Raw genomic sequence first — 27,348 nt, 5'->3', positions numbered from 1 at the left:
TGAGCAGAACTCCAGGGCAGAGCCCTTCCATCAGCCTCACGGCCAGTACCAAACAGAGGAGACCTGACCACACGCCCCAGATCTCAGCATCACATAGAGAAGCTCAAGAGCAGGACATGGAAAATGAATTGAAATCATACCACCACAATCCAGCTCTCACTAACACCTGCAAGGTTTGCTGCCAGTCTGCACAGGAAATGACCTACTGGAAGACCACGTTGTAGAGCACTGTTGGAATATTGGTCTGCTTTTAACCCAATCGTGAATAACGTAAGGTTCTCATCAGCATTAAATTTATTTTAATATTATTTACTTGAAAACCCAAGTGTGAAATGAATAAACCGTGCCGGGAATAAGCTTCGCAAGCCCAGCATAAGGAATGATCCATCCCCAGCGACCAAGAGGTGGCGCCCAGAAATCAGTAGATGTTGCCACGCACTCTGGTTTGAGGTGCCCAGTAAAATGCTGCTCGGATCAGGGTTATCAAGGGAGATGAAAAACAAATAGAAGAACCTGGCAGATTTTTGCTAAACTGTATAAAAAGAGGAACAGCCCTTTCCAGACTCGATTCAGCAGCGTTCCTGACTCCTCAGCTTCCAAGCACCTACATCTCAAGTTACTGCAGCCTTGCATAGCCCAAATAATCAATTTGCTCCTTTCCCACATATTTGCTGATTGATTTACTCAAGACAGGCTCTTGTCTTCTACTGGCCCCAGCTTTCAGTTTTATACACCCCTTAGAAGAACATTTGAACAGAGTAAGTGCAAAATTCCATAGTAAAAATTCCTATAGGCCTTTTCAGTCCCTTTCAGTTTCATTAAACTGAAATTTCTCAGGTTTAAAGTTAGAAATCAGTATCTGACATTCATATTTTAAGCAGAAACTACTGGAGATTCAAAGAGTTTGACTATACAGTCTTGAAGTTTTGGGTACTCTTGATGTCTTGATCACTGGTCTTGCATTTCTACACCATGGCCTTGCAATATGGAAGTGGTTGGATAGGATATATTTACATATAGTCCAGTTTGGAGACAACCAACAGAAGCATTCAATGATAAAATAAAATCAGATGCACAAAATACATTGGCAAAAAGACCTTTCAAGGTAATGTCAGGAAATAGAGTTCAACATATATCATTTGTGAGCAACAAGGTGGAAAACACTAAACGTAATATAACGTATCTTTGTGGGATCTGCTGCCAGCCAGCCCTGGGGACATCCCCATCATCACATGCCTCGGTTTTCCTGAAAAGGGAAGGTGAAGGGACAGGCAACTGGCCTGACTTGCAGCTTCAGTATAGTCCCAGGTGGAGAAAAATCAACCTTTTAGTGTAGAAATTAATAAAGCTAAATAAATCAAAGTGCAAGTAATATATTTCTTGATCTTTCATGCCATGAACATAAGCTGATGATCAACAACACATTGAAAGAGAAAAAAGAAGAGAATGTTGGGAGGGTCTGGTTGAAATTTGTCTGTGAAATTCACTGTTAAAAGATTTCACTGAGACCAAAATATTATAAGGATTAAAAAAATAGATTTTTATGCATATAAATAAAATATTTGCAGGCTTTTGAGAGATTGATAAACCAGTATTTCAGAGTACCCAGTCACAGACTAAGAACTATAACTATTATGGGCTGATTTGTCTGTAGCTGCTTGTAGTAAAGCTTTGGCAAACAGGAATGAAGGACTCCAAGCTTAACCCCAATTAGCAGCAAAGAAAACATCCTATAAATCTACCCCATGATTTTATCAAGGGAAAGGAGCTGAAGCTGAAACAGTCTTTTAATAACTTCATTAAATGGTATTTGTCTGGATTCATAGCAGTCTTCTTTATAGCTGTCACTTGACAAAAAAAAAAAAAAAAAATAGCAAGGGGAGGGGGCTGCCAGTATTTAAACATGCTTTTGAGAAAACTGTGATTTCATTTGGCACTGAACCCAGTGAAACCTCTTCTGTCTCCTGAAGAGGGAAAAGGATCTCTGGAGGTTTCACACTGTAGGCTTCATGCTGTATACACCTGCTTTAAAGCCATGTTCCATCTGGAGTGCTGTAAGTGTTTTAATTAAACTATTTCCATTGCATAATAGCCAGACAACAGAACAGTACAGTCAAATACAGCCACAACGTTTTCTTTCCTTTACACATAATTCCTGCAAAGTCTATGGGTTGCTTTTCATCCTGCAGCCTAGGCTTTTTATCTGCCTACATGGCATTTAAGTTTTTTCTTCTTTTCCCCTTCAATTGCTCTCCACCTAACAGCAGGACGACAACAGACTCAAAAGCCATTAGCACAACAGGCAATCTTCATGCGACGACAGTAAAAACCAACACAGATATAAGTAGCTAGTGTGCCAGCAAGGTGCTGATTTAACTGGAAATTCTGCAAACGGAAGAATATATTTATTCTCCCCATGAAGCTTAACAATACGGTTGAATTATTTCACTTAAAAATGGAGTCTTTCATGCATTTATTAATACAGCAAAAGCCTATTATAGTCTTCCATTCCTTATAGCATACTTTTTTTTGACTTATGTCTAAAGTCACCTCCAGCTGTCTTTGCAATTTGTTTGATCTGCTTACTAGCAAGCAATCAGTGGAAAACTCTACCGCTTTTTGTGCCTTCTACATTTTTCTCCTAAGCATAAATTATTTTAGAAGAGCAGTCTTCATCTGCACTATGAGATTTTTCAAGCACAGGAAAATTAACCTCTTATCCAATATAGTGTGTGCTCTGTATTTATTTACACCATTTATCGTGAATGTCAAGCAGCATAACAGATAAACAAATTTCTTCAAAATACTCACAAAAATTACATTTGAATTTAAACACTTCACCTACCAGAATGAAAAGTCATTACAGTGCCTAGAACTACATATTGTCCTCCCTTCCCCTGTATTGCTGAGTCTGCCTTATCTTGTCTATCATTCCAATTTAGATGATAATGTACAGAGGACAGTTGAACATTTTTGGAAGGGTCAACTGGACAGACCTTCAAGCAACTGAAGTGGCATGGCTGAATCATTTTGTTTAAGAGGACAAGGAGCAAAATTTGAGCATTGGTGCAAACACAGGATCTAACAGAACTTATAGAGGAGAAACAGTGAAATGATGGACTTCTGAGCCACTACATAGATTTTCGTGTCCACATTGATGGACTAAGCCAAGTAGGGTTTTATATATGGCATGGGTACCATTTCCATTAGCACCAGTCACCCCACACAGCCTGAAAGAGGGAAGGTTTTTGGACTCAACTTGTCACTAAAGCAGCAGCTCTCAGCTCATGAGACACTGGGCACAGCGCCAGCCCTGCTGCAGATCTGGCCCTACTTCTCTCTTGCTCCATCCTCAACATCAACGACAAATGATGCACCACCACCCAAAGGAGTCCACTGGTTTCTTTGTCAGACAGGATCCTTTCCAGCTCCCCCTGAAACAAACCCATCTCTGCAGTCAGATGTCAAACAGCCAACAACCTATGTTGGTTTAGTGATCTGAAGACCTGTTCTCAGCTGGGAAGTGGTCTTCTCCAAAGGGACACTTACCCAGACAAGCCTCTGCAAGCAACAGACACCTGCAGAAATGATACTTGGTTTGCCCTCTATAGGTTATGGGCAGGACCAGACTTAACTTACAAACTCACATTCACATCCATTTTAGAGCTAAAACTGACTTAATTAACACCTACACTGCAGTAACAATAGTTCATGTGGATGAAATAGCCTCATCTTCAAGTCAAGGCTCTGTAAAAGTAACTCAGGGAAAAGATCGATATGTTGTTATTCCTTCCATGGTCAACACTGCAGTTAAGTATTTGCAGAATCTTAACCACATGGGATTTCAGCACCAAGCCTTACCCTCAACTACCTAATCGATTCAAGCTCTGATCAAGTAACATTATATGGAATTAAGATGTTCCAGAAATAGAATTTAAAATTAATCTATTTACCCTGACAAAAATTTCTCTGGACTTTTTTTTTTTTTTTCATTTTACATCAAATAACAATATCCTGTATTAATTTTAAACAAGGAACTGTTAAAGTAACTGTTAAACCCTTGAAGACATTTCTAGTACTTTTTTACATAATTCTGACAGTTTTCTTAAATTCTGAATCAACTCTCATTATGGATTTATTTGGAGAATTCCAAAACAAATTTAGCTATAAATTGGAGATAGATTGTTTTGGATTAAAATACATAACCTTGTACAACTGTCCTTAAGCAGAAATCCTGTTGAGTATGATCTGTAGTTTGATACAATATTTCAGTTGTCTTCCAGCCTCAGGACTTTGTAATTCATTGTCAGAAAGAGAAAATAAACCAGGTACCTATTACAAGACATCCTGTGAAATAATCACAGCCTTATTTGCAAGGGTAAATATTAACTAAGAAGGAACTAAAAGTTTGTTTAGTTCTACACTGGAGACTTAAAACAATGCTGCACACACCTGGGAAAAACATGACAGCCAATTAGTATTCCTGTTTGTCTGGAAAAGCAGGGAGTTTGAAAGTGATACTAGCTAGCAACTAGGAAAAATAACCAAACAAACAAAAAAAGGCAAGATGACTTTCATCAGTCTTTTGCAGATGTTCAGCTATGTGTCGAGAAAACATGCTGAAATGTATTCACTTTTACTTGGCCGACCTCCATTCCTCTTGCTTTTCCCCCATCCCTTCATCTGTGTGACTCCCCTCACCATGATATTCTGATAAAGTACATATTTAATCAGAGGCTTTGACCTACTGCTTACAAAATTCAAAAAGTCCCAGAGGCCACTAGGTGGTATATTCAACTCTCACAGCCTTCATGGGACCAGAAGCGAGGGAAAATAAAGATGGGAGAGAAGAGGAAGTTTAGAAAACAGTAGCAGGAAGTTTTGCTACTGGTAAAAAAAGGGTTTGAGATCAAACCTCCCATCATTTTATCAGCACCTGTAAATAATCAACACTAAATTTGAATCAGCCTCCTTTTTTTTAAACAGCTAACCAGCAGATGTTATGTGCGAAAGTATAGTATGTCAATGACAGCAGCTGAAGTCGTGGCAACCTGCAGTAGAGTACACCCAGAAGGTATTGCCCAAGACGCAACCCAAAACCCACAAAAAGATGAGGCTTGCTGCACCATATGATATTAAATCCAACACATTTTGAATGTTATGTTGGATCTGTGGTTTCTAAAGAGCAATTGCTATAAATGAATGTATGTACATATAAAATTCATATGTGTCAAAATTGAGTCCAAATACAGAGTCTCATTTTCTTCCTCGTCTATTCAGACCAGAGTGATACATAATAATATATTAGTAATCCATCTGTTAGGTTTTTACAGATGAAAATAACTAAAGGCAAGAAAAACTATAAGGGACAGAACAAAATATTAGTGTGCCTGTGAAGGAAATCCTGTTCCCTATTGATTTACCTTCCATTCCTAAGAACAAATCCTCAACAGGGTTTGATCTCAGGAGCTGACTCACTTGGTGCATAGATGTCCTACATTTTCATTACATTTCATTCATTCATTTTTTTTTTATGCCTAGTCTGAAATTCACCCAAAACTCCTACCAATCCATTTGTAACATAACAGTGGCATGGGAGTTTATTAGATACAGAATAGAAGCAGAAACCCCAGAGGACACAACTGTCCTTCGGTGGCTTATGTGCAGATATGACAGGAACCTAAGACACATGTACAGCAACCGCCCTGGTGGAGAGATGCGTGGGGATGACAGGCTGCGCTTATCAACAACATGGCCAAGGCAGCTCTCCTGTGGGGACACTGACTCATTGCAGTCCCTAATAGATAAGAGACAGCCACTCTTTCTTGATTTGTCACCACCACAAAATAATTGGAAATCTGAACTTTCCTACTTTTAGAAGCAGAGGTTTATTTTCTTTTTAGACACAGTTGTCCTTGTTCATAGCATGAGTTGCAGGCTGGCAAGGATTTTTATAGCCACACACTGCTATGAAGTGGGTGGGGTGGATTGGTAAGTAAGTTCCTTAGCAAATAACCATACTTTAACTAACTAAACTAACAGTTTTGAACAGCACCTACAGGTGCAGTGAACTGGGGTAAGCTCAGAGGCTCATTACATGGAGGAACTGATGTCTTCTTCATGTTTTCCTTAACTACAGAATCCACAAAACGCAAAGCTGCTTAACAATTCATTCATTAATGTCTTGTATCCATATAGATAATTCTACTGAAAAAAAAAAATGAGTAGACTTACAATTACTTTTACTGCAATATCACTGAGAAGTAGAAAACATTTTTGGATAAGATTACTGAAAAAAATCTTACGACAAATTGGCAGACATGCCTTACCACAAAGGAAGACTGAAACCTGTTCAGTTTTACACTGAAATAATTTCAATTCCAAGGTTAATTAGCTTTTTTGCAGCTCAGTGGACTGATTCTGTGGGGGCCTGTCTTCGGTTACAGCAGGTTACTTCCTCCTTACCTGATGGGCGACCAGATTGCTCAGAGGCACTTAGTGTTAAAGTCCTACAAAAAGTGTGTACATCCAGGAGAAATCTCATGAATCATTAAATCCCCATTTACTGAGCTCATACATCACAGCATTTAGTACCTCGTACTATCCTGGGGAAGGGCTTTGTCACCACTGGGGGATGAGCGAAGCTGGAGCTTGCCCAGGCCTTCCCAGGAGCAGCTCATCTCCCTCAGACTGTCTTTACCGCAGTGGATTACATTGATACGCTAAAAACCATCAGTGTGGCAGGGGGTTGGTGGTGATGCAAACACTGGAGGAGCAAAGCTGGTGTTAGGGAGGCACTTGGACACTGTTTCCAGCTGCTGGGAGATGAACGCCAGATTTTTAGATTATTTTTATTTTTCCTCAACAACTGTGTTTACTTCGAAGGCAAAAGACCATCACTTGCCTTTTTCTGCATTCCCTCCTTCCTGTTCACCTTCTGTTGTTTAAGTAGTAAAATGATGTCTGGTGGATGTTGTATAGATGACACATGCGTTCCCTGCTGACCAGATTGCAGTGGGGGGCCGATGAAGGGAGCCCACCACCTGCCACTTTGGCTCTCTGGCAGCCTTCACATACCCCCATCCACATGTTACAATTCAGGCTGCAGAATGAAGCACCATGCTCCTGGGCTTATTTTATTTCAGTCAGCTCCACCAACATTCCAACATTAGCTGACTTGTTTTCTCCTCTGTATACAAGCCATGCCAATGGCCTGGTCCAAATCTCTTCTGGTAAATCCTTTGAAATCAGTTCACCAAAGCATGCTTTATAAACAAAACATTAAGTAAAAAGGAAAAAAAAATAATGACACTGATTAAAGACTGTTTGCCACCTGGGTTATACTGTGCGTGTCAGGGACAGGTCAGAACTGCCTTTGTTTGACAGAAGGGGAACTCAAAGCAGAAGAAAGAATGGCTGGTTTTAATGTAAAACACAATTGTAGACTGAAGTCCGTGCCTTTGAATTTTCATTCAGATTGATTGAAATTTGGCTGATACTGTGAGCATCGAATTATCATCACTTATAAGAAAAACATTTATGTTGAAGTGTATGCTGTAGGAAACATGTGAGGCTACAGCCTTCAATATGGAGAGGGGCTTCCTACCCCTGTTAGTGTGTAAAGCACATGCCAGGCAAATTAGTATCCCTCAGTGTTTACCTATTTTTCATGTCCTCCCAGTTTTTAGCCATTTTATTAAACTTAGAAGATCACACTTTGCTGCAATGGACAACTCACCCTTCTCACTAGTGATACCAAATAATTTACAAGTAAAAAGACAAACCCTGACCCTGACACTCTGCTACTTCAACTGACACATGAACTAAACAGCAGGGCAAAGATCCTTTTTACTTTTAATATTTCCTTAGCTGGAAATGTGCATTGGCCCAGGGAGATGAGAAGTAGGTTGTGTTTTCTTCTGAGCAATGACAGTTCGTAAGTTGAACGTAATTTTTAAATATATATATTTACCTGTATAAATATGTGTTCTTCATCTAGAAGACTGTTTTTCTTGTATGTCAACCAGTTGGTGGAAACCATTTAAAATTGTTTCAAACACCCAAACATCTTCTTGCTTCATGGCATCTGGATGTAAGGGGAAGGTTTCTATTTTTCTGAGGAGGCTTGAAAGCCAGGGGTAAGAAGAAGGATTTACAAAAGACCCATGGGGAAGAGGTAGGATTTACAAAAAAGACAATTGTCTTATTTCCCCTATATGCTTCCACATCCGAAGCCGCTTAGCTGCCAGCCAGCTGCCTGATGTTCCATCACACCATCCCGCTCTGCAGTGCTGGAACTCCAGCTATCCCAGCTAACAGCTGTGTTACAAAGCTTCGTGTACCTAAATCAGAAAAAGGTGAAGGACGCCTGGCCCTTGTGCTGGTGGAGAGCAGCATCTTGGCAGACACTACCTGCCCAGCTGCTCTCACGCTGTACATCTGAGCAGACGGCAGCAGCAGGTAAATGGGTGTGATGAGGTGGTCAGGGAAGCGAGCTGAACTTTAAGCTGTTCTGTGAAATAAAGAAAAATTAGCTGTGACCTTTTGCAATTTCTTTTAATCATATTGGATAATGTGACCTACAGTTTCCACGATCTCCTTTATTGGAATCACAACCATTACCCATTAGTGACTTAATGAAGCCTACTAATTACAAGCATCTCACTAATCTAGGCATTATTTCTGCACCTTGTTTCAGAAGTGCCACAGAAGAGTGACAAGAGAGCACAGATGTCCTTCTTGAGGAACACACAGCACCAGTGGGCAGCTCCTGTGCCTTGCTGCCAAGGCCTGTGGCCACAGAGTCCTCCTGCAACCCATGGGCTGTTGGGACACCACTGCTCCTACGCTCTGGCAAAGAATATTTGCTTGGAAAATAAAAATAAAAGAAGAAAGGAAGCAACCAATAAAGACACAATGAGGATTTCAGGTGCCAAGTAATTATCTCATTTGTTTTCTGTCAAGCCCTTGTCCCACAATGCCTGAAAAAGGAGAAAGAAAAGACACACACAAAACATGCAATAACAGAAGGAGGGCTACAGTCCAGTGGGCTGTTGAAACCTGCTCTAAACCAGCTTGAAAGAAATTTCTCCACCTAAAAGCTGGGGAAAAACGTGGCTTTAAACAAGATGTTAAAAGAAACTTGAAGCTGAGGGAAGAGTGGCAAACAAGAGTTAATCAGCATTACTAAATTTTGGACCTCTGCAAGTTCAAACAAGCACTGCTTTGAAATGAGAAGAGGTTGCTGGGGGCTTTATTAGGAAAAGGGGAAAATGCTGAGCACTGCACAAGCTGTCAGGCTGCTGGTTTCTCCCAGCCTTAATTGTCATCTGTGAGTGCTGCAACAGGGCAGCAAAACCAAACTTCGGAGGCAACCCGTGGCACGCATCCCACCTAGGCACTGACAGGGTTTTTCACCCACTGATTCAGACCACAGTTCTGCCTCTGCTCCTGCCACACTTGCTCATCCTGCCCCAGGATTCGCAGGCAAACAAGGTCAGGGCTCCTCTGCAGCCATCACCTGAGGCATCCTGCCCAAAGTGAGAGCCCTGGGGCTATGGAGAGACAGATGGATTTTCACATCCACATCTGCCAGGGTGCAGATACTACCTCAGCCATTCAGGCTGTGTCTATTTCTGCTGACAGCTAGCATGGACTAGTTAGTGTCATAATCAGTGTTTTTCCATAATACAAAAATGTCCTGTAGCAAATCCCTGGGGTTTAGGAAAACAGGACCAGAAGGAGGGATTTGTATTAAAACCACAGCTGCAAAGTATCAGTGTTTCTACTTCCCAAACACACTGGCAAAATACTTGCCTCAATTTCTTTTAATGTCATCACGTTAATTCTGTCTCATATTTTCCAGAACACACCTTAAACAATGTGTTGGCAAAATGTCTATAAAGTGTTTAGCACAAACTGGATGCAGAGAGTGCTTCCTATATTAACCTCCTCATCTCAAACACTTAATGACCTGCCTTACAGAAGAGGTGAGTTTCTATCTCCCATGCAGAGCAAGCCCTGGCCCCAGCCATCCATCCCTGTGACCCCACCTAGAAAGCTGGGCGAGGAGCAGATATAAAGTTAAATTAGAAAATGGTTAACAGAGAAACTGTATAGCTTTACCCTATGTACATTGTTCTGCAATGGCAGAAGTTACAGTTTCTCACCCGAGTAAGAATGGAACCGCCTATTTTTCCCTGCTTGCTTTTGACTTGCCTAAAAAAATACATCTGGCTGAGAATTAGAGGGAAACACAAAGGCCAAAACCATCCCAAAGTGCTCAGGTTTCTGCTTCTAGCTTGGCCACAGACTTCAACAAGGATGCACTGGTACAGCATTGCTCTGATAAAGGCAAGATATTTTTTAAGTGTAAAGTTGGGTCAATGTGAAATTCTCTGAGGTTTTTCCGTCAGGTTTCATGAAGACCTCACTAACAGGGCTGGTAACTCCAGGCACAGAGAAGCCCAGAGTACCAGCAGGGTGGTCCCACTCTGCAGACAGACATCCATCCGACCCCACCCCAGCCCTGGCACCAGCACCAGTGGCCCCGTCACAACTCGGCTTTCCCTTTCAGGGCCCCATTTGCCCCCACCTATTTCTCAGACCCAGCTATATCTGTGGCACCCATGGGGTCCAGGTCTCTCCTCCCACGCTGGAGTCTCTCCTAGCTCACATATGCCTGCTTTGGGAATTCCTTTATTCCCATACATCTCCTGAGAAAACCTCAAGAGAATAGAAGTCTTTTAGCTTGGCCTTTGGTCCCTAATTTCTGCTTGAGCCAACTTTGCATGGTTTGGCACTCAAGGATTAAATGGTCACATAAGGAATTTCTCTTCCTATTGTACCAATGTATTTTTTAGTTAGTCTAAAGGTTAACAAATCACTGTCAACTTCATTGCTGCACTGCCTGTTCTTCGCAGGCAAAATAGTCGGATGTTTTTGTAGTCATGGGGAATTCCTTGCCTGTGAACTATGATGGTCTTTACTTTTTACCTTGCGTGTGAGTGGCCAGTGTATATAACTTAATTGGATGAGTCACGTCAGTACACTAATCTAGCCTGTATGCGAAGTGCAAAAGCAGTAAGAGTGATGGGTGAATTTACAGCTTCAGGAAATGTTTACATGCTTTTGCTTTGAGTGAGCTTCAGCGCAAACATGGGTTATGTAAATGAATGTGGTTGCACAACCACGTTGCTGATCTCACGTCCATTTGTGCGTTTGGGGCGCCTGAGCAGCTCTCCTCAAAAGCCAGCCTACGGCTGCTCGAAAAGCAGAGGTGGGTGGGTGACCCCGCTGTGTTAAAGAGAACGCTGCAGCCCCTTGACACGGACTTCTCAAGTTTCATCCCACAAACGAAATATGCCGGGTCAAACCAGAAAGCACGTTCGTTGTGTCCCTGCTTCCCTGCCAAAATGAATTGTCTTCTCTTTGATGCAAACACTCTTGAGGCCAACGCTTCTGCGCTTTCATGTTTGCTGGGTCAACAGGATTTTATTCTGAGCGCTCACTTCCACTGCTAACGAAAAAAGGCAAGCTGGGATTTCAGAGGCCTTTCCCAGAAGCTAGAGACTGCCCAAAGGCCCCTGGAACAGACCCACAGCCTCAGGGCCAGGGTTGGTGCCTGGCTTCCCCAGGACAGGACAGACACAGAGCCCCACGCCTGTCTTTCAGGAGCCGTGCCTACATGCAAGGCTGAGCTCTTTGCAGTCACTCTGGGCTGCGATGATGGCACTTCCACATCTTGCAGACATCACCTAAAATAATTTCTGACTTCTGAAATAATTCATTCTCTAAACCCATCTTTTACTGCCTTCTAGCTATAGTACATTTGGTTAGAAAAAAATATTGCAGGCATAAATGAGATGAACCAGGGATTGAAGGAAGGGAAAATGAGAAACAAAGGACTACATTTTTAGGCGAAGGAAAAAAAAATGTGTATGTTCTTGGTTTCACATCAGTTGTCAGAAATAGGGGAGGGCTTTTTCTGCATTATTCTTCTCCTTTGATGTAATTTTTAATATAATGTGTAACTAAGACTGTAAGTCGTAGCATTCTGCTCTGCAGCTGAACTGAAATAGGGTTTAAATTTCTGATTATATTAAGATGGATTTTTCCATTTGAAGTTTATGGACACAGAATTAAGAGAAGCTTTTCATTCAAGACAGTAGTGAAATTACAGTTATGAACTTACCAATGAGCTTCTGGGGAGCCCAAGACACTTCAAATGTTTGAAAAAGTTAGAACTAGGGTTTTTTAATGACAAATTTGATTTTAGCAGAGGAAGTGTGTGAAACACCTGCCCTGGCAGAAGGACACTGCTCCAAAATGGGAAAACCCATAGCAGTACCTACAGCACTGCAAGGTCCCAGCAGTGTTGTCTCAAGAGAGTTTGCTACATACTGAGACACTTACTCCTTCCACAGACATTTTAAACTGCAAGTTTTGATGTCTCTAATATTTTACTCTTAGACTCTTAGCCTTATTTACCATACAGCAGTGGGGGAAAAATATTTACCCATGTCCTATCAGAACAATGCCCTTGCATTCTTAAGTACCCGCAAATGAGAGACTGTTGCTGGTTGTCAGCAAACAGGAGCAACAAGCCAGCAGCTATCAGATATGAACAGGTTTGAAGGAACTTCCAAACTCTCTAAGAAATCCAAGATTAAAGGCAGCAAAGCCCAACACCTATGCCCTTTGGCTGCAGTAGCTCTTAACTGAACAGCACAAAATATCTGGCAAAGTGCTGGTAACAGAATGTATCAGTACGAATAAAACCAGATTGATGTGCTGTCCCCACACACTGAACGGCTAAAAAAGGTGTTTTAACACCTAAACTAAAAAGACAGTATAACAAGCAAAACCTTGAATTTCCTGCTTGTGAGCTGTCCCACTAGGCTCCACATACCATCAAGCTGTTCCACATCTCTTCTTAATAAAAGTGAAAATATCATGTAAGTGCTCAAAATAAACTGTCTGAAAACAGTATGTGCCAAATATAGTTAAACTTTTTTATTGTCTGATAACACTGTAATAATATAAACTGTATAAAGCATGATAAAACACTTCTATAAAACAGATTAGGTACATATTATAAAATAAACTTTTAAAATATTATGTTAAAAATAGAAAAAAAAATTAAAAGAAAATATTACAATAAAATAATGGTACCTGTTTCTTCCTGTATTCCAAAATTTATTGCAAATGTTTAAATTATGTAGCACTAAGATAAGTTACTTTTGTCTCTTGATTTTAAACCTGCACTAACTCAAACAGAAATAAAACCTATTGATCCATACATAACTTAATGGTTATTTCCCTGAATGTTATTAATCACATAATCTTCCTTGCATGTAGATTTAAGGGGGGATGATGAATTTTTTTCCCATGGCCTACAGATTTTAGCAATTAAAAATAGGTCAACAATTCACAATAAAAGGAACAGACACAGAATTAGCAATAAACTCTGATAAATAAGCTGTTACTGTAAAAATTGTCAGAAAACTATCCAACAAAAGATCAGCTAGGCTTCAAATAGTCTCTGCCCAAAATGCGACCGTGATCTTTGCGCTTGCTAGGATACCGACAGCCCTACCGGAAAGATAGAGGGTGAAATCTGAACCCTATTAATGTCAACAGAAATCTTGAGACCAAAATTCCACTTACAGCTCTTGAAACACATGCCTTCTGACCACGATACTGCAAATGACCTTACTTAAAATGTGCTTTGTTTTCCCCTTGATGATAATCCCAGTGAAAGGAGTGCTTTTCTCCTCCAGCTGCTGTGGAGCGTTGGACAAGCAACCTGCAGGGCAGCTGGGGATGTGTTTTTCCCCTCTCACCTCTGCAAACACCTTTGTACTTTCTTTTGCATTAACTTCCAGAGACAGCAATCCCATCTCCAATTGAACTATTCATCCCCAACTATCTTCTTCAAAATCCAGAAGAGTACAGCTAAGGAACAACTGCTGGGACTGCCAGGTGGATTTGCTCAGAGTTAATCCCACAAGCTTTAAAAAAATGACACAAGCCAGCCTAGTGTCCCTCAAATATGTGACTCCTAATCCTGCACACAGTGCGAGGCCACCAGTGACCTCATCAGTCCATTTTTCTCCTTCCCACATCACACACTTGCCAATTACATTATTTCAAAGGAGGCTGGAAGTTTTCAGAGGTGCAACTGCATTCTTCTATGCATTTGCAGAGTTATCTCAATGCTTGTTGAGATGGTACTAAAATAATCTATGTCTATGCATGGTCTTTCATTATTCAATGTACTAAAAATATATTTTTTTTAAAATAGCCCTTAATACAATGAACTACTCCACATTCTTACCTAGGAACGTTTCATCTATTCCCAGTAAACACTGCCACTGTCCCCTTGCAGAAATACGATGCTTTTAATCATGATCAAATGCAAAATCACTTTTAATTTATCTATAAACATTTTGGTCAGAAACACATGAACTAATAATAATTTAACATACAGGTGCTACTAGCTCAAGAATTCAATCAATATAATTTTGTGGAACAAAAGAGGAAAAGAAAATGTAAGAGGCTGGATGTTTTGCTGAGTGGATTTTATACACTGTTAAACAGTAGCAAAGTGGACTTCAATATTTCTGAAAATATTTGAAATTAAAGGATTCAAGAGCAGATTCTTCTTAGCATCAGTTACAAAGGCTCTACTAGCATTAATAACTAGCTGAGGATCCTACTTTTAATATTAGAGATGTATAAACCCCATTTCTTTGATACCACTTTGTTATCAAAACTTCGTTGATTTTTTTTTTTTAAGAGCAAGAAAAATGAAATTTGAAACATAGTTTGATGATGGGAGTTTTAGTAAGGCCAATATGGTCAATGTTTATTACTGAGCAAAACCCCTTTCAGCTTAAGAAATCAACCTTAACAGAGCTACTAAGCAGCCAAGTGACTAAATATACCAGGGAAAAAAACACTAAAAAAAAGACACTAAACTCAATGACCATAGCCAAAATAAACTCATTCCATAGTTTTTAAAACAAGGATATCAGCATACTGAAATGTTTTCAATGCTTTTAGTTTAAAAAAAAAAAAAGTACAAAATTATATTGAAACTTGAAAATATTTTCAGGAGTTTTGCACAGCCCTGTTTGGGAGCAGTGATGCTCTGATAATGTCTTTTTGACTCCAGTTGTAAAGGTAGAACGAGTTTCTTGAAGGAGTGGGACCTACAATGCATGCTCTATGTATGGTTGTTGTTAAGATTGTTCTTATTAAAGAATCTCCTTGCTTCAACACTGCTAAGGGACACAGAGCAGCGAGATGGATTCTCTTTCCTGTATTCAATGCTTTCCATCATAGCTTCCTTGATCACCTGGAAAACAGTGAACAATGGTCATTCAGGGAAATAACTAACTTTAATGATTTATTAGCTGACAGAAAAGACCCCTTCAGACATTAACAACTGTTGCTCCTACTTTTAACACTGATCCATCACTGAACAAAGTGATTGCCAAGTATTATTATGAATACTACTTTTTGATTGTATAAACCACTGATTTTAATGTAGTTATTAAAGATATGACAGGGTATCACCAACATCAAAGAAGTCACACAAGAATATACACCTTTTAAACCAAGTCCCGATGAAATTCCAAAGGGTAAGTCAAATAATTGAGAAAATCCATACTTAAAGGATATAGAAAGTAATTATTATCTCAAGAAGGATTACATCTTTTGTCCTGAAGTAACAAGATTTATTTACTATACTGAGAAAAAAAAAAATCGTTCCTTTATCTAGGATGATCATTTACACTTGTGAATATGGCAGGTCACTCTATGGATGCTGGGATCATGGTGTCATGTTACAGCTAGTATCAATTAAAAACAATCATTATTGAGTTAGTTGATAAAGAAATTTCCAAAACTCTTAACAGAAATTTTCTAATTTCCTTTTTTCTCAGTTATAAAAATCATCATACATAAAGAACTAAGTATAAAATCTTGAACATAATGTCTACATCCTACACAGTCACCTTTGCTCAGTTACCCTTCAGGGCCTGTGATGGTAAAATGGCAAAACCACCACAGGAACCAAATTAGAATAGAGTATAAATTGGAATGGACCCTAACAAGCACAGGCTCAAACATTATGAAAAGCACACACACTACGCTCCAATGATTCTTCCATTTGGAAGGTGGCCACAATATTACATCAGTCTTAGCACCTGAAATACTTTTTATACTTTTTTTTTTTTTTTTTTTAGTGATTTATTATTGACAGAGGATCATATATGGTAATACTTCTTACAACACTGGTATTTCAGAACTTCAAAAATAGAGGCCAAGTGAAAAGACCAAATTCTCTTCACCTAATTCACACTGTGTATCTCACAAAAGTCGCTTCATGTAACTCCAGCCACCTTATTACTTACAGTGACTAGACTCTTCTTTTCTTCCCAGGCTAGACGGGTGCAAGTTGACCATGCCACATTTTGTGCATGTTTCTGCACAAGCTCATGAAGACCTTACCTAGAGTACATTCCAGTCCTCACTAAAATAAAGCTGATTTTTTTCCACTGCCTATAATGGGCTTTGATCCAGCCTGAGTTTTGAGAATAGCAAGGGGCACAACTAAATGCAGGAAGCACTTAGTATATCCTAACAATCAGGCAAACACTGAAGTAAAACCCTGTACCTTCTGTATGGCAGATTTAGGCTTTACTCACATCACCTACTTTCCCATTTAACACTCTAGACCCTTTAAGCCCCTTCCACACTGTCATACTTACATCTATGTTATTGAGGGTGTTGAACTCCATTAGATCATGAAGCCTCTTGAAAGCCTCATTGGAATACTGGAAGTTGAACGTAGAGAATGGTGTGTTCGGATCATCAAAAATGTCAAAGTCTGCAAAATCCTTCTCTTCCTGTGTTTCTCTTGGAACTCCTGAATACAGAACAAACACAAAAATACAATCTAAATGTTAGGTCTGAGGACTTACCATCTTATTTTTTAATAGCTCTTTTGAAATCCCTAACTATTACACACAGACTGAAGAGTTATTTCAGAGACAAACCATTTCCAGTATATAATCACTATGTCATTTTAAAGCTTCAAAGGAACAGCTAGATTTAGCATCAGAAATTGTGTGCTCACCTGGAGCTTTGTACTTCCGGAAGCTGATGTTGGCCAAAACAAAATGGATTATAGTTGGACAGTCTTTCTCTGAAGAGGTATCCTTTGGTTTGAAAACATAGCACTCCTTCATGCCCTCTCTATCAAATACATTTGGGTCTATTTTTGGAAAAGGAAGCTTGTTCATTTTGGCCCATTTTTCAGCAAGCAAAATTTCCTGAAAAGACAACAAAGACTCAGGTGCATGTAAGCATTCAGTGGGATTTTATGTAGACAGACACAGGTCAAATTGGTTACTAGAAGCAGTTTTATTAACTCACACTTCTTTATGGCAGAAGGACTGATCAAAGTCAATCTTTGTATGGGCGACCCAGTATGGCAAACTGAGCACCTCATTCAGCCTGCCCAGTCTTCACCACCTGCGATGATTCACAGGAAGGAAAGAGCTGGTCTGTCACATAAATCTTTAGGTGAATTTACAGAGCTGACAGCTAGAAAAAAACATCTGTAATTTTACTTGCAAACTGAGTATCAGTGCTATGGAAACCAATGAGAGTTAATAAACATCAATCCATGCGTTGTTATGTTCGGAGTCACATCCCAGCACAGAACAGCATTTGAAAGCATGCTAAGTGAAGAAGTAAGTCTGGAAACAGGCAGCTTTTTTTAACTCGTGACAACTCAGTAAACAAAATAATTTGTAAATAATGACTCAAAAGAGTGTAATGAGGGTGTGCGAGAGGAAGGAGAGGGAAGGTCAACATCTTTAATCTTGGTTTTGAATGAAATAGGACCCTTCTTTGGGCAACTGTTTTGGATACGCAAAAGATTAAAAGATAGTGGGTGTAAAATAATAAGTCATTTCCCTAGAGGCTGATTTCCCTATGTGTTGGAGTAATAAAAGTATATTAGAGAGCTAGCACAGATACAGGCCAACTCCTTTTGGAGTTTGGAGTTCCAGCATTTACTCTTTGTAATGCAAGCAGCAGCCAGTAAACAAAACTGGTTTCTGTCCTTTAGGCCATAGCATACAGCCTCTGATATACCTCTGTATTAGCTGGAGCCACGTCACTCTTCTTATACACATATTTTTGCTTCAGGAAGAATGAACCATTCCCTTCAACAGTGGCTGCATGAAAACCTATGGCACCACTTAGTTTTTCCACTTTTTTTCCTTGCGTAAAAGGATTCTGCCTTTTTAAAATTACAGTTTACAGAAAAAACTTCAAGGTACCACTTGACTTCCTATCAATCTCTCCATTTTATGGTATGTTCCCCAAAATGACACAGAAAATTTCAACTGACAGAGACAGAAAGCTCCATGCATACACTACGAGTAACAGAGATGACTACACGCAGCCTTTTGCACAGACTCCATGTGCACAACATTAACAAAGGGAGGAGAAAGATGTTTCAGAGGAGATGGCAGTGCTGTCAGTAAATTTAGCTGAAGGGGAAAACACTTAGTCGTGACAAAAAAGAAGACAAATTCTTAAACAAATAGAAAGGAAGAAACAGACTGTGGGATTCAGTCAGTTAAGGAAAAATGAAGGATCTCAGCACTTTTACGAGCCTTCTCAGTGCTCTATTCTTCCAAGTAGTATTCTTCCAAGATTACAGTATTCACTCCTTTTTACTCTCCTGAAGCTTGATTTCTTTGCATTTGACAACACTGATCTAGAGTTAATATTGCTACTGCGGTTATTTTCTGATCTTGTTTGGGGGTTTTGTCCCTTGATAGCAAGAGAAAGAAAATAAATATTCTGTTCTAATTGAAATTTGCCTGTAAAGCAACAAAGAATGTCAGTTGTTTCTCAAACAGCATGTTTTCTTGGTTTCCTTAAAAATTATGTTTAAAAATCAACTTGGATTTCAAATAAATATTGCCTCTTTTTTGAGAACTTCACAATAGTTAGTCTCATAAGTGCTGCTTTCTCTGTCACCTATCAAAATGAAACAACACTAACCCTTTCTGGTCAGTTAGAGCTGTTTGGAGGCATAGGTTGTACAGGCTGCACAGACTGACAGCTGTTTTTCCCACACCTGCTACAGAAAACAGCCATGTCATTTAATCTGTATTTTTCTGTTGGTGCTTTGCTCTGGCCTGAATAGATTTAGGAATCCTATTTAAACCAGTACTGGGATAATCCTAGTGAGATGTAAATGAACAGTTAGTCCCACTTGCAAAATGTTACATATTAAGCAATACTGGGATGCATTTCTGCAAGGTGATGACAGAAAACAATTCATTTACATCACAGCATCACAGAGGACAGCTGTAGAGAGCTAGAGCACTAGCACAATGGTAAATGACTTAATCGTTTAATACTGACATAAGATAAAATTCTGCAATTCAGTGCGAAGGCAAGACTTCCACAAAAAAAACAGAACTACTACTTCAAACGAATTACATTAGCCTTCTTTGTGTCAGTTGTCTCATGTGAGTCATGTAAACAGGAACTGAGGCATAGTGTAATATTCTGCCTTGACGTGGAAACAAATTGCTCCGATGCTGTCGATACAGTAGCACTAAGGCCTTCTGGAACCATGAAATGTGCAACCAACCTGACTGATAGAATACAACTGAGTCAACTTAAATTTATGAAACACAAAGAAAAGAATGGCCTATCTTACTTACTTTGAAAGGAGGACTGGAATCACTTGGCCTTGCTGAAAAATCAAAAGAGATGATGAGATCAACGCCTCTCTGAGGTCTTAAGATAAGTGGGTATGGCAGGTTAAATGTAAGCCCACTGTCCACTATATGAATCTTTTTGCTCTTCACATCTAGTGGCTCATATATCCTCTCAAACTCATCAGGATCTGTGCAGAACAAATGAAAACAAAACAAAACAAAACAGGAACACACAAGTTAAGAACTGAAATCTTGATGGGCTTTCCAGTGTTTCCCAAAGTACTGAAGATTCCACAGAATTTAAAATGTACAATATCCCAGCCAAACATGCCATGCATTCATGTGTAACCTTCATGCTCATCTTAACAACTGGAGAATGAGGTTAAAAAGAACAGAGCTGGAAGAGACCTCTGTAGGTCAAGTACACAAACACCCTGTCTCAAGGCAAAAGCAGAGCTGGCTGGATGCAAATGCCCAAGCTTGACCCTAGCCTTTCACCTTTACCCTAACATCCCTAACAACCAGTACACAAAAGAAAGTGTTTACGGGACGTTAAGAGGCAGATTCCTAACATATATTCCTCCCCCTGCAGTGTCATATAAACCCTGCCCAAACTTATTCCCCCAGGTTCCCTCCCAATGCTCTGTCCTTCCCAGCTCCTCCTCCCCAAATAACTGAAATTTGCCTGATGTGGTTCTACTCTTCCATGACACTTGTCTATATCTGTTTCTGACCCATAAAATTAGGACTATCAAGTCTTGTTTTTCAGCCTACACCAAATCTCATGACTCACTACTACACTAGGAACAAAAAGAAATAGTACCCAATATCTGTATCTGAAATTTAAGCATTGGGCAGAAACAGTCACTTACTGCTATTACTGTCACAGTATAGTATAAAATAGTCTCCTATCTCTAATGCCCAAACTGAGGGCTGAAGAAGATGATATTTCCCCTTCTAACCCAACATTTACTGGGTGCAATTCAGGAAAAAACAAGCAATTTTTCCTAAGTGTCTTTGCACTTAGCCAAGTCTCCCTGCAGTACTTAAAACTTTTCTACTGACAGTCTTTTCTTGCTCTATTTATATTTTAAAAATATTTCCAGTGCATATCCTGCCTTTTGTCTAAAGACTAAAGCTTGTATCTGTAGAGGGCAGTGTAATCTAAGGAATGCTTAATACAATAATTATTTCTTGCTTAATTAAATTTCCTAGTACATATTGGCAACGGAAGTAATCTGAAAGAAAGATATTTTACTGTGAAGAAAATCCATCAAAAATAACTCAAATTCTAGTTCCTAATATTTCAGGATCCCTGATAAAAATTTATAGTTATGAGCAGAAAAAAAATGTCAGAACAGATATTTAGACTTTTCATTTCTTTTATTATTTATTAGAGGGCACTTTGCTAAGAAATGAGGTACCAGTTTCCTAATATTTGCCTTGATTTCTAAGGGAGAAAACATTTTTAAATCATTGCCTATTGCTAAAGGGCTAAGTGTGTTTATAGGCCTATTTTAGAACCAGATATCCTTCATAACCATGAATTGCATGAATCAGTGAAAATATATTAGTATTTATCAAATTCATCACAATTTAAAAAACACTGGTAAAAAAATACACTTAATACAGATCCTTTTAGCATAAGTTGACCTGTTTCATTTTCCCCTCCTTTTTAAGACATTTCAAACATAATTTAACCCTTGTTCTCAATAGAATTTCTAAAAATTGCAGAAACATCTTTGTCCATGTTTTGTATGATTTTATTTTACAAAATTTGAATTTGAAGGTCAACAGTGTTCCTTTAAACAAGAACATCACCTATAATAATGTTCATGATAGGAGTGTTACTGCACACACAAACTTCCTACTAAAAAGGCACTGAAGAACAAGACAGTTCCTATTGCTTGCAGTCTTCATGACTCTATAATCGAATTTATCATAGTAATTTTATGATATTTTAAATGCTAAAACATCACAATGCCATCAATAAATTTGTACCGACCACATAGATTGTTTTTATTAGTCGTGGTCTTCTGCAATTATGGGAGAAATTCAACTCAAGTGTTTTTATTTTAATTCATTTTAGAAGTACATTTCTAATCTTTGAACTGAGAAGAAAAGTTCCAAAATTCACATTATGTCGATGTTACAAAATTACAGAATTCGAAAAGCAATGAAGATATTCCAGTGTTGTTATAATGACATGAGTTTAAAAGCAGACTCAGCATGTAATTTGATTTGATTTACAGAGGATCTGGAGCCAGAGGCCAGAAGCCAGAACACAATAGACCAGTGAGAGAGGGCACATGAGCGGACTGAACTGTGTGTCAGTCCACTGCAGGTGAGCTGCAATCACTCCTGGGAGAGATGTAACGTACAATGAGTGTCCCTGATGCTAAAAGAAGCATCACCTACTCTATAACCTGCGCTGTGGTTATTCTGAAGGGCTGGGTAAGAAAGCTTTGCTCTTTTTATACTTTACCACACATGAATCCAGGACAATCACTCTATATACTCTAGCAGCACTGATAAGTCAATTCATCACTATCGATCAAACAGTATGGAGACTGGATGGAGTATATGTGCTTGGAGAGCCTGGGACACTAACTTTCAGACCATGCAGACTGCTTTTATGAAAGCTGCATCCATGTTATTAACAACTTTCAGTCCATCAAACAGCAAACTGGGAGAAGCACAAGATGTTTACGAGTACAAACCAGCACAGCATGCCCATCTGATTTGCAGTAATCAGACACACAAACGGATATTAAGAATTGTTTGGAAATAAAAAAGAGAGCATGTTCTAGAGACCAAACTTTGTCACAGATGGCAGCCTCAATGGAAGTATGGGAGATGAAAAGGGCATTTGCGACTGACGTGCACATACTATAACAGACTTTCAGTAAATACTGAAATAAGGAAACAGAGATTATGAGTTATTTTTTCCCTATTGTTATTCACTTGGCATTTTCTCAAGTGATTTTGGTGTGTTGTAATATCAAGGCACAGAAACACAACAACTCTTGAGTTCACAAATCATTCAAGGGGTGTAAAATTTTAAAGCATACTTGAGATCAGTTAAGAAAATGCTCAGCATAAACAGAATCTATAGAAAAGTGAAGCCAAGCATTTTACTTTCAGATCAAGCAGCTGGGATCTCTGCTGTATGCACTGCACACCCTAAATTCAATCCTCAGTAATGACTGTAACATCAGCTTAGATCTGCCATAGTTCATCCTCTGCAGTGCAGCTCGGGTCTACAGAAGGTCTGAGACAACTGGAGATGTAAAGTATTATTTATATTCTTTTTGATTCATTTATTTCTCCTTTGGAGCATCTGTTAATAAAGAGAAAGCAAGTCCTAAAGCAATTCAGACTTCTCTCTGTACTCAAGCTGATAGGTAAACTGCTAGGAATAAATATGCAAAGCTTAAATCCATCCAGTGCCTTGGTAATATAAAATATTTTAAATTTACACCAAAGTTTCCTCTCTATCTACTCCTCTGGGCTCCTAGACTCTTACATATATTAGCAAAATTCACAGCATTAAAATGTGGATATACCTATCACACTACTGAATGACTAAACTGTATATTAACTACTAAAATTTCAAGGGTTTTTTAACTATTCTTGACCATAAGATTGCAACTACTCATAGCTGTTAGATTTGAGTTGTTAGTTCAGGTTTATGAGTGTGGGCTTTAGCTAACACTAAAAAAATTGAAGTTATGTCAAACTTTTCCAAGATATTTTACCTAAAGAAATTTCAGGCACTCAAAAATAATTGTCTCGGGTACAGTCTCATTCTGCCAAACCAGCATTTTATTTCAACTGAAGATAAAATCCAGGAAGTTGATAGTTGATTCTGAAGATTATCCATGTCTTAATTATGCAAAATTCTCATCAACTGTCATTTTTTCCAACCATAAATTTACTACCCGCTTTCCTGCCTCTTTTAAAACTACTATAAATATTAAGACTACCCAGCCATAAACACTTCTAAGATGATAAAAATATTTAGAAAGTGGAGTACAGATGGCAATTACCACTCAAAGGGATTTGCTACATTAACAAATATACATTAAAGAACATCTGCTCCTTAAGCTTTTAAACGACCTCTGGTATTTACTATTGCATAGTGACCAGCGAGGACAATCCCTTCCTCTGAATAGAAAATAAAGGCTGAAGTGACTGCTGTTATTACATGGAATGGTTGGCAGTGTTGTGCCACTACACAAGAACATGGAACACAACTTTCAGAGCTTTGTAGTTCCCTGGCTCGATGGATGTCACTAATAATCCATAATCATTACAGTTTGCATCACAGAAACTGTATGTGAAGGCTCCACCAAGTGTGCATCTTCACTGTGATGTAACTTTTTTACTGGGAAATTCATATCCTTAACTCAGTGCTCTGTTCTCTCTGCTTCCTACTGAGGAAGAAAAAAAAAGGTACCAGTGCCGGGAGAATACTAAGAAATTAACTGGATTTCATTGAGAACACTGTAATGAACAGTGTCTAGAGCAAATCTTCAAAATACTAATTCAATATGATTCCTAATTCTTTGCAGCTACTGTTGCAGACATCACATACTTCATGGAGTGAAGGAAGACATTGAACTTCTTTTTCAAATTAACATTTTTCTGAAATTCTTATTTTTCTGCATTATTGCTTCTTGCTTAAGCCAACAAGAAACATGGATGCATCTACACATCAGTCACACATGAAATGTGAATGCACCTGACAGATCAGTCACACTGGGAAGAACGTGGTGCCAGCAAAGCAAGGATCTACAAGTAAAGTGTTTTGCCTCCATAGGTTTCTCAGAGGAAGACAAAGACAGCAGAAGAGCTACAACATTTTTGCAACAGTGAAGTGCTGTAGGAGAACAAGGAAAGGTTTTATTTCTACCAGAAGGTTTAGCACCAATAAAGGAAAAGGAACAACACAGGATACCCTTTGGAGAAGTTCAAGAGTGTGAGAGAGTGGCCTTAATGATGGACACCATTCACAAAAGCAGCTTGCTCAGCTCTGCCAGCAATTCCTTCAGAACAAAGAGCCACTTCCCCTCCAAAAGGTAGTGAATGTTCTGCACACTCTGCCAGGGGACAGGGCAGGTAGGCAGCGACAGAAGTCACTGTGTGGTCACACCCTCTGCTGCTCATCAATACTCACGACTGCTGCTACAGAAACGTTCCCCTGCCTTCAGGTACATGCTGTTGCAAGCCTCATAGTTCAATGTTACCACAATGAGAACTTGCTGTTTCTGGTCTTACCAATGAATATGCAGCAACAGAGGCTCTCTGCGAACTAACCTGCAACAGCTGCATCTAGTTCATCTTCCTCCACCGACTCCTGAGTAAGAAGGTCTGCCAGAGGAGAGAGTGGGTAGCAGCTGTTGAGGTTCAACCCCAGCATGAAGTTGTGCACCTTCCCAGCGCGCCCTTCCCTGGTATTGAAAAGGGCACTATCACCCACCAAAGCCATCAGCATTCGTTGCACCCAGCTTTCTTGGCTGCTGTTCTGATATTCTTGATTTGCCTCAACATTTTCGGTGCCTGTCAAGGAAAATGAAAATAACCAATGGTGAGGCAGTCAACCTATAAAGTATAAAACCAGGGTTTCTCAGTCTACTAAAATAAAGGGCCTATTAAAATAAGAGGAATTGGGTCACAGCCCTCTTTCAAGGAGCCGTGGACTGAACGAAGGACCTTTGTTTCAAGAGTTTCAGAGGAATGGAGAGAAACAATCCTCTTAACTTCACAGGCCAGTGAAACTTTCAATCTGCAGTACAGTAGTGCAAATGTGTCCATCAGAAAAATAGAATGGTAATGTTTTAGACAACCTGAGCCAGACTTAATTGGTCTGGATGGAACGGGCAAAGACGATATGGCTTCATCTGTGCTAGTACCCAGAATGCAAACTTCCTGGGCTCAGGGGACAGACTTGAGTCACCAAGATCCATAGTCTGTGTAGAATTAAATTCACCTTGATGTGTACTGACACCCTTCTTCATCCTTAGGTGATTGTTAGAAACACAGCCTTCATTAAGAAGGCAAAGTCAGTCTGCATAAAAGAGAATAGGAATTCTAAAATACCTGAAAATATCCTCACAGTAAACTGTAGGTTACAATCAATATCTGGTTTTAATTAACTAAAGAGAACAATGAAATGTCCAAATTTAGATGTCTACAGCTAGATGTTGCAGTAGAAATTACTTGGATTGACATCACCTTGCATTCGTAAACTGTCAAAACTTGACTTTTTAGGGTGTTTTGTATAAGAAGGTAATTCAGGCTCAGGCTTGATACTAAGGAGAACTGAAGAAGGCATTGTTTAAAATATTGTGCCAAGTACCAGGAATTTCCCATATCAGGTGTCATTTGTAAAGGTGCTAGAAGACATCTATGAATGCTGGAAACACAAACCATTTTCAGGTAAATATATGTCCAAGAAACCCTTGAAAAAAATGGCTAATGTTAGTTTTACTGGGAAATTAACAATTCAAACATGTCTCTGAGCCCAGAAGCTTGCTGGCAACAAATTCTGGAGATTTCTGGCTCAGCAAGCCTAATTTCTGGATGTATGTAGAACTGCAGACCTCTGTTGGGCTGATGCCAAGACTGAAGATGTGTGAGAGAATCATTTGATCATCTGCTTGAGCAGGAGGCATGCAGTCAAGCCAAAGCCTCTTGTTCAACATTTCTCTATTTTGCTGAACCAATGGCTCCTTTAAGATCCTTGGGCTAGACAATTAAGTTTTACCATTGGTCTAAATGAGAGCAGAGCTCTCAGTTAAAAGAGACTATTGGTAAAGCTAAGGAAAACCATCTCTGGCTAATTACCAGTATCCACAAACTTGACCATGCCACATGAAAGCTGATGAAAAAAGTAAATTATGAAATAAAATATGAGGATTTCCTTACCTTTAGGATGATGTGATTCATCTTCACTGTCTGAACTGTCATTGCTTACAAGATGCTTTAGCCTAATGTTTTCTGTTCAAAGAAATACAAAATTACTTAAACTGCTAGGGTTTAATTGTCAGACCAGCTATGAATTTCAAAACAATTTGAGTCATAAAACTATCACAGTCTTTATAACAGAAAACACAGCTGAAGAAATTTGATCTGCTGTGGACATCTGCTCAAAATATTTTGACTTTAGCCTGCAATTTTTGAAAAGCTCCTGCAATAAGCAGGTAAGTCAAAGGGCTGAGAAAACAAAAGCCAAGATGGTTATGGAAGTTCTGCTGGAGTATGTGCGAAAAATAAAGGTCAATGCAGTTACACAGGTAGAAAACACAATGGTTTTCACCTCATAACATTGAGACAAATAAAACCAGAAATGAGTGAACTTCTCTGGGAAAACTCTGCATTTTGTTAGGGTTAGCAGCTTTGTTTCCAACCTAACCACAAAGTCATTGTTAACCATTCATTACTATCTCAAGGTATTATTTCAAAGTGAAAATGAATACTGAAAAAGCAACACATTCCACTCCTCAGGTAATGTTGTAGTGGAGGTGAATTCAATTGAGAATGGATTACAGGATGACAACGTAATTTTTGCCAATTACAGAGGGAA

General features: G+C 39.2%; 1 protein-coding gene across 3 annotated transcripts in view; it reads right to left on the bottom strand.

The window, feature by feature from the left end:
- Positions 1-13,016: 13,016 nt before the first annotated feature.
- The window catches only part of PLA2G4A (phospholipase A2 group IVA), a 76,847-nt gene continuing 62,515 nt past the window's right edge, over positions 13,017-27,348 (bottom strand). For all 3 annotated transcript variants that reach the window (XM_026854304.1, XM_026854305.1, XM_026854306.1), the window contains exons 14-19: positions 26,691-26,762; positions 25,080-25,322; positions 19,764-19,948; positions 17,147-17,342; positions 16,779-16,936; positions 13,017-15,361 (exon numbers count right to left, since the gene is read on the bottom strand). In XM_026854304.1, the coding sequence (XP_026710105.1) occupies positions 15,230-15,361; positions 16,779-16,936; positions 17,147-17,342; positions 19,764-19,948; positions 25,080-25,322; positions 26,691-26,762 (986 nt within the window). In that variant the 3' untranslated portion in view covers positions 13,017-15,229. The remainder of the gene's footprint in view (positions 15,362-16,778; positions 16,937-17,146; positions 17,343-19,763; positions 19,949-25,079; positions 25,323-26,690; positions 26,763-27,348) is intronic.

Source organism: Athene cunicularia, assembly GCF_003259725.1.
Source record: "Athene cunicularia isolate RWA chromosome 8 unlocalized genomic scaffold, athCun1 chr8_part1, whole genome shotgun sequence".
NCBI classification, from domain to species: Eukaryota; Metazoa; Chordata; class Aves; order Strigiformes; family Strigidae; genus Athene; species Athene cunicularia.
This window is presented reverse-complemented; position numbering and strand designations above follow the sequence as displayed.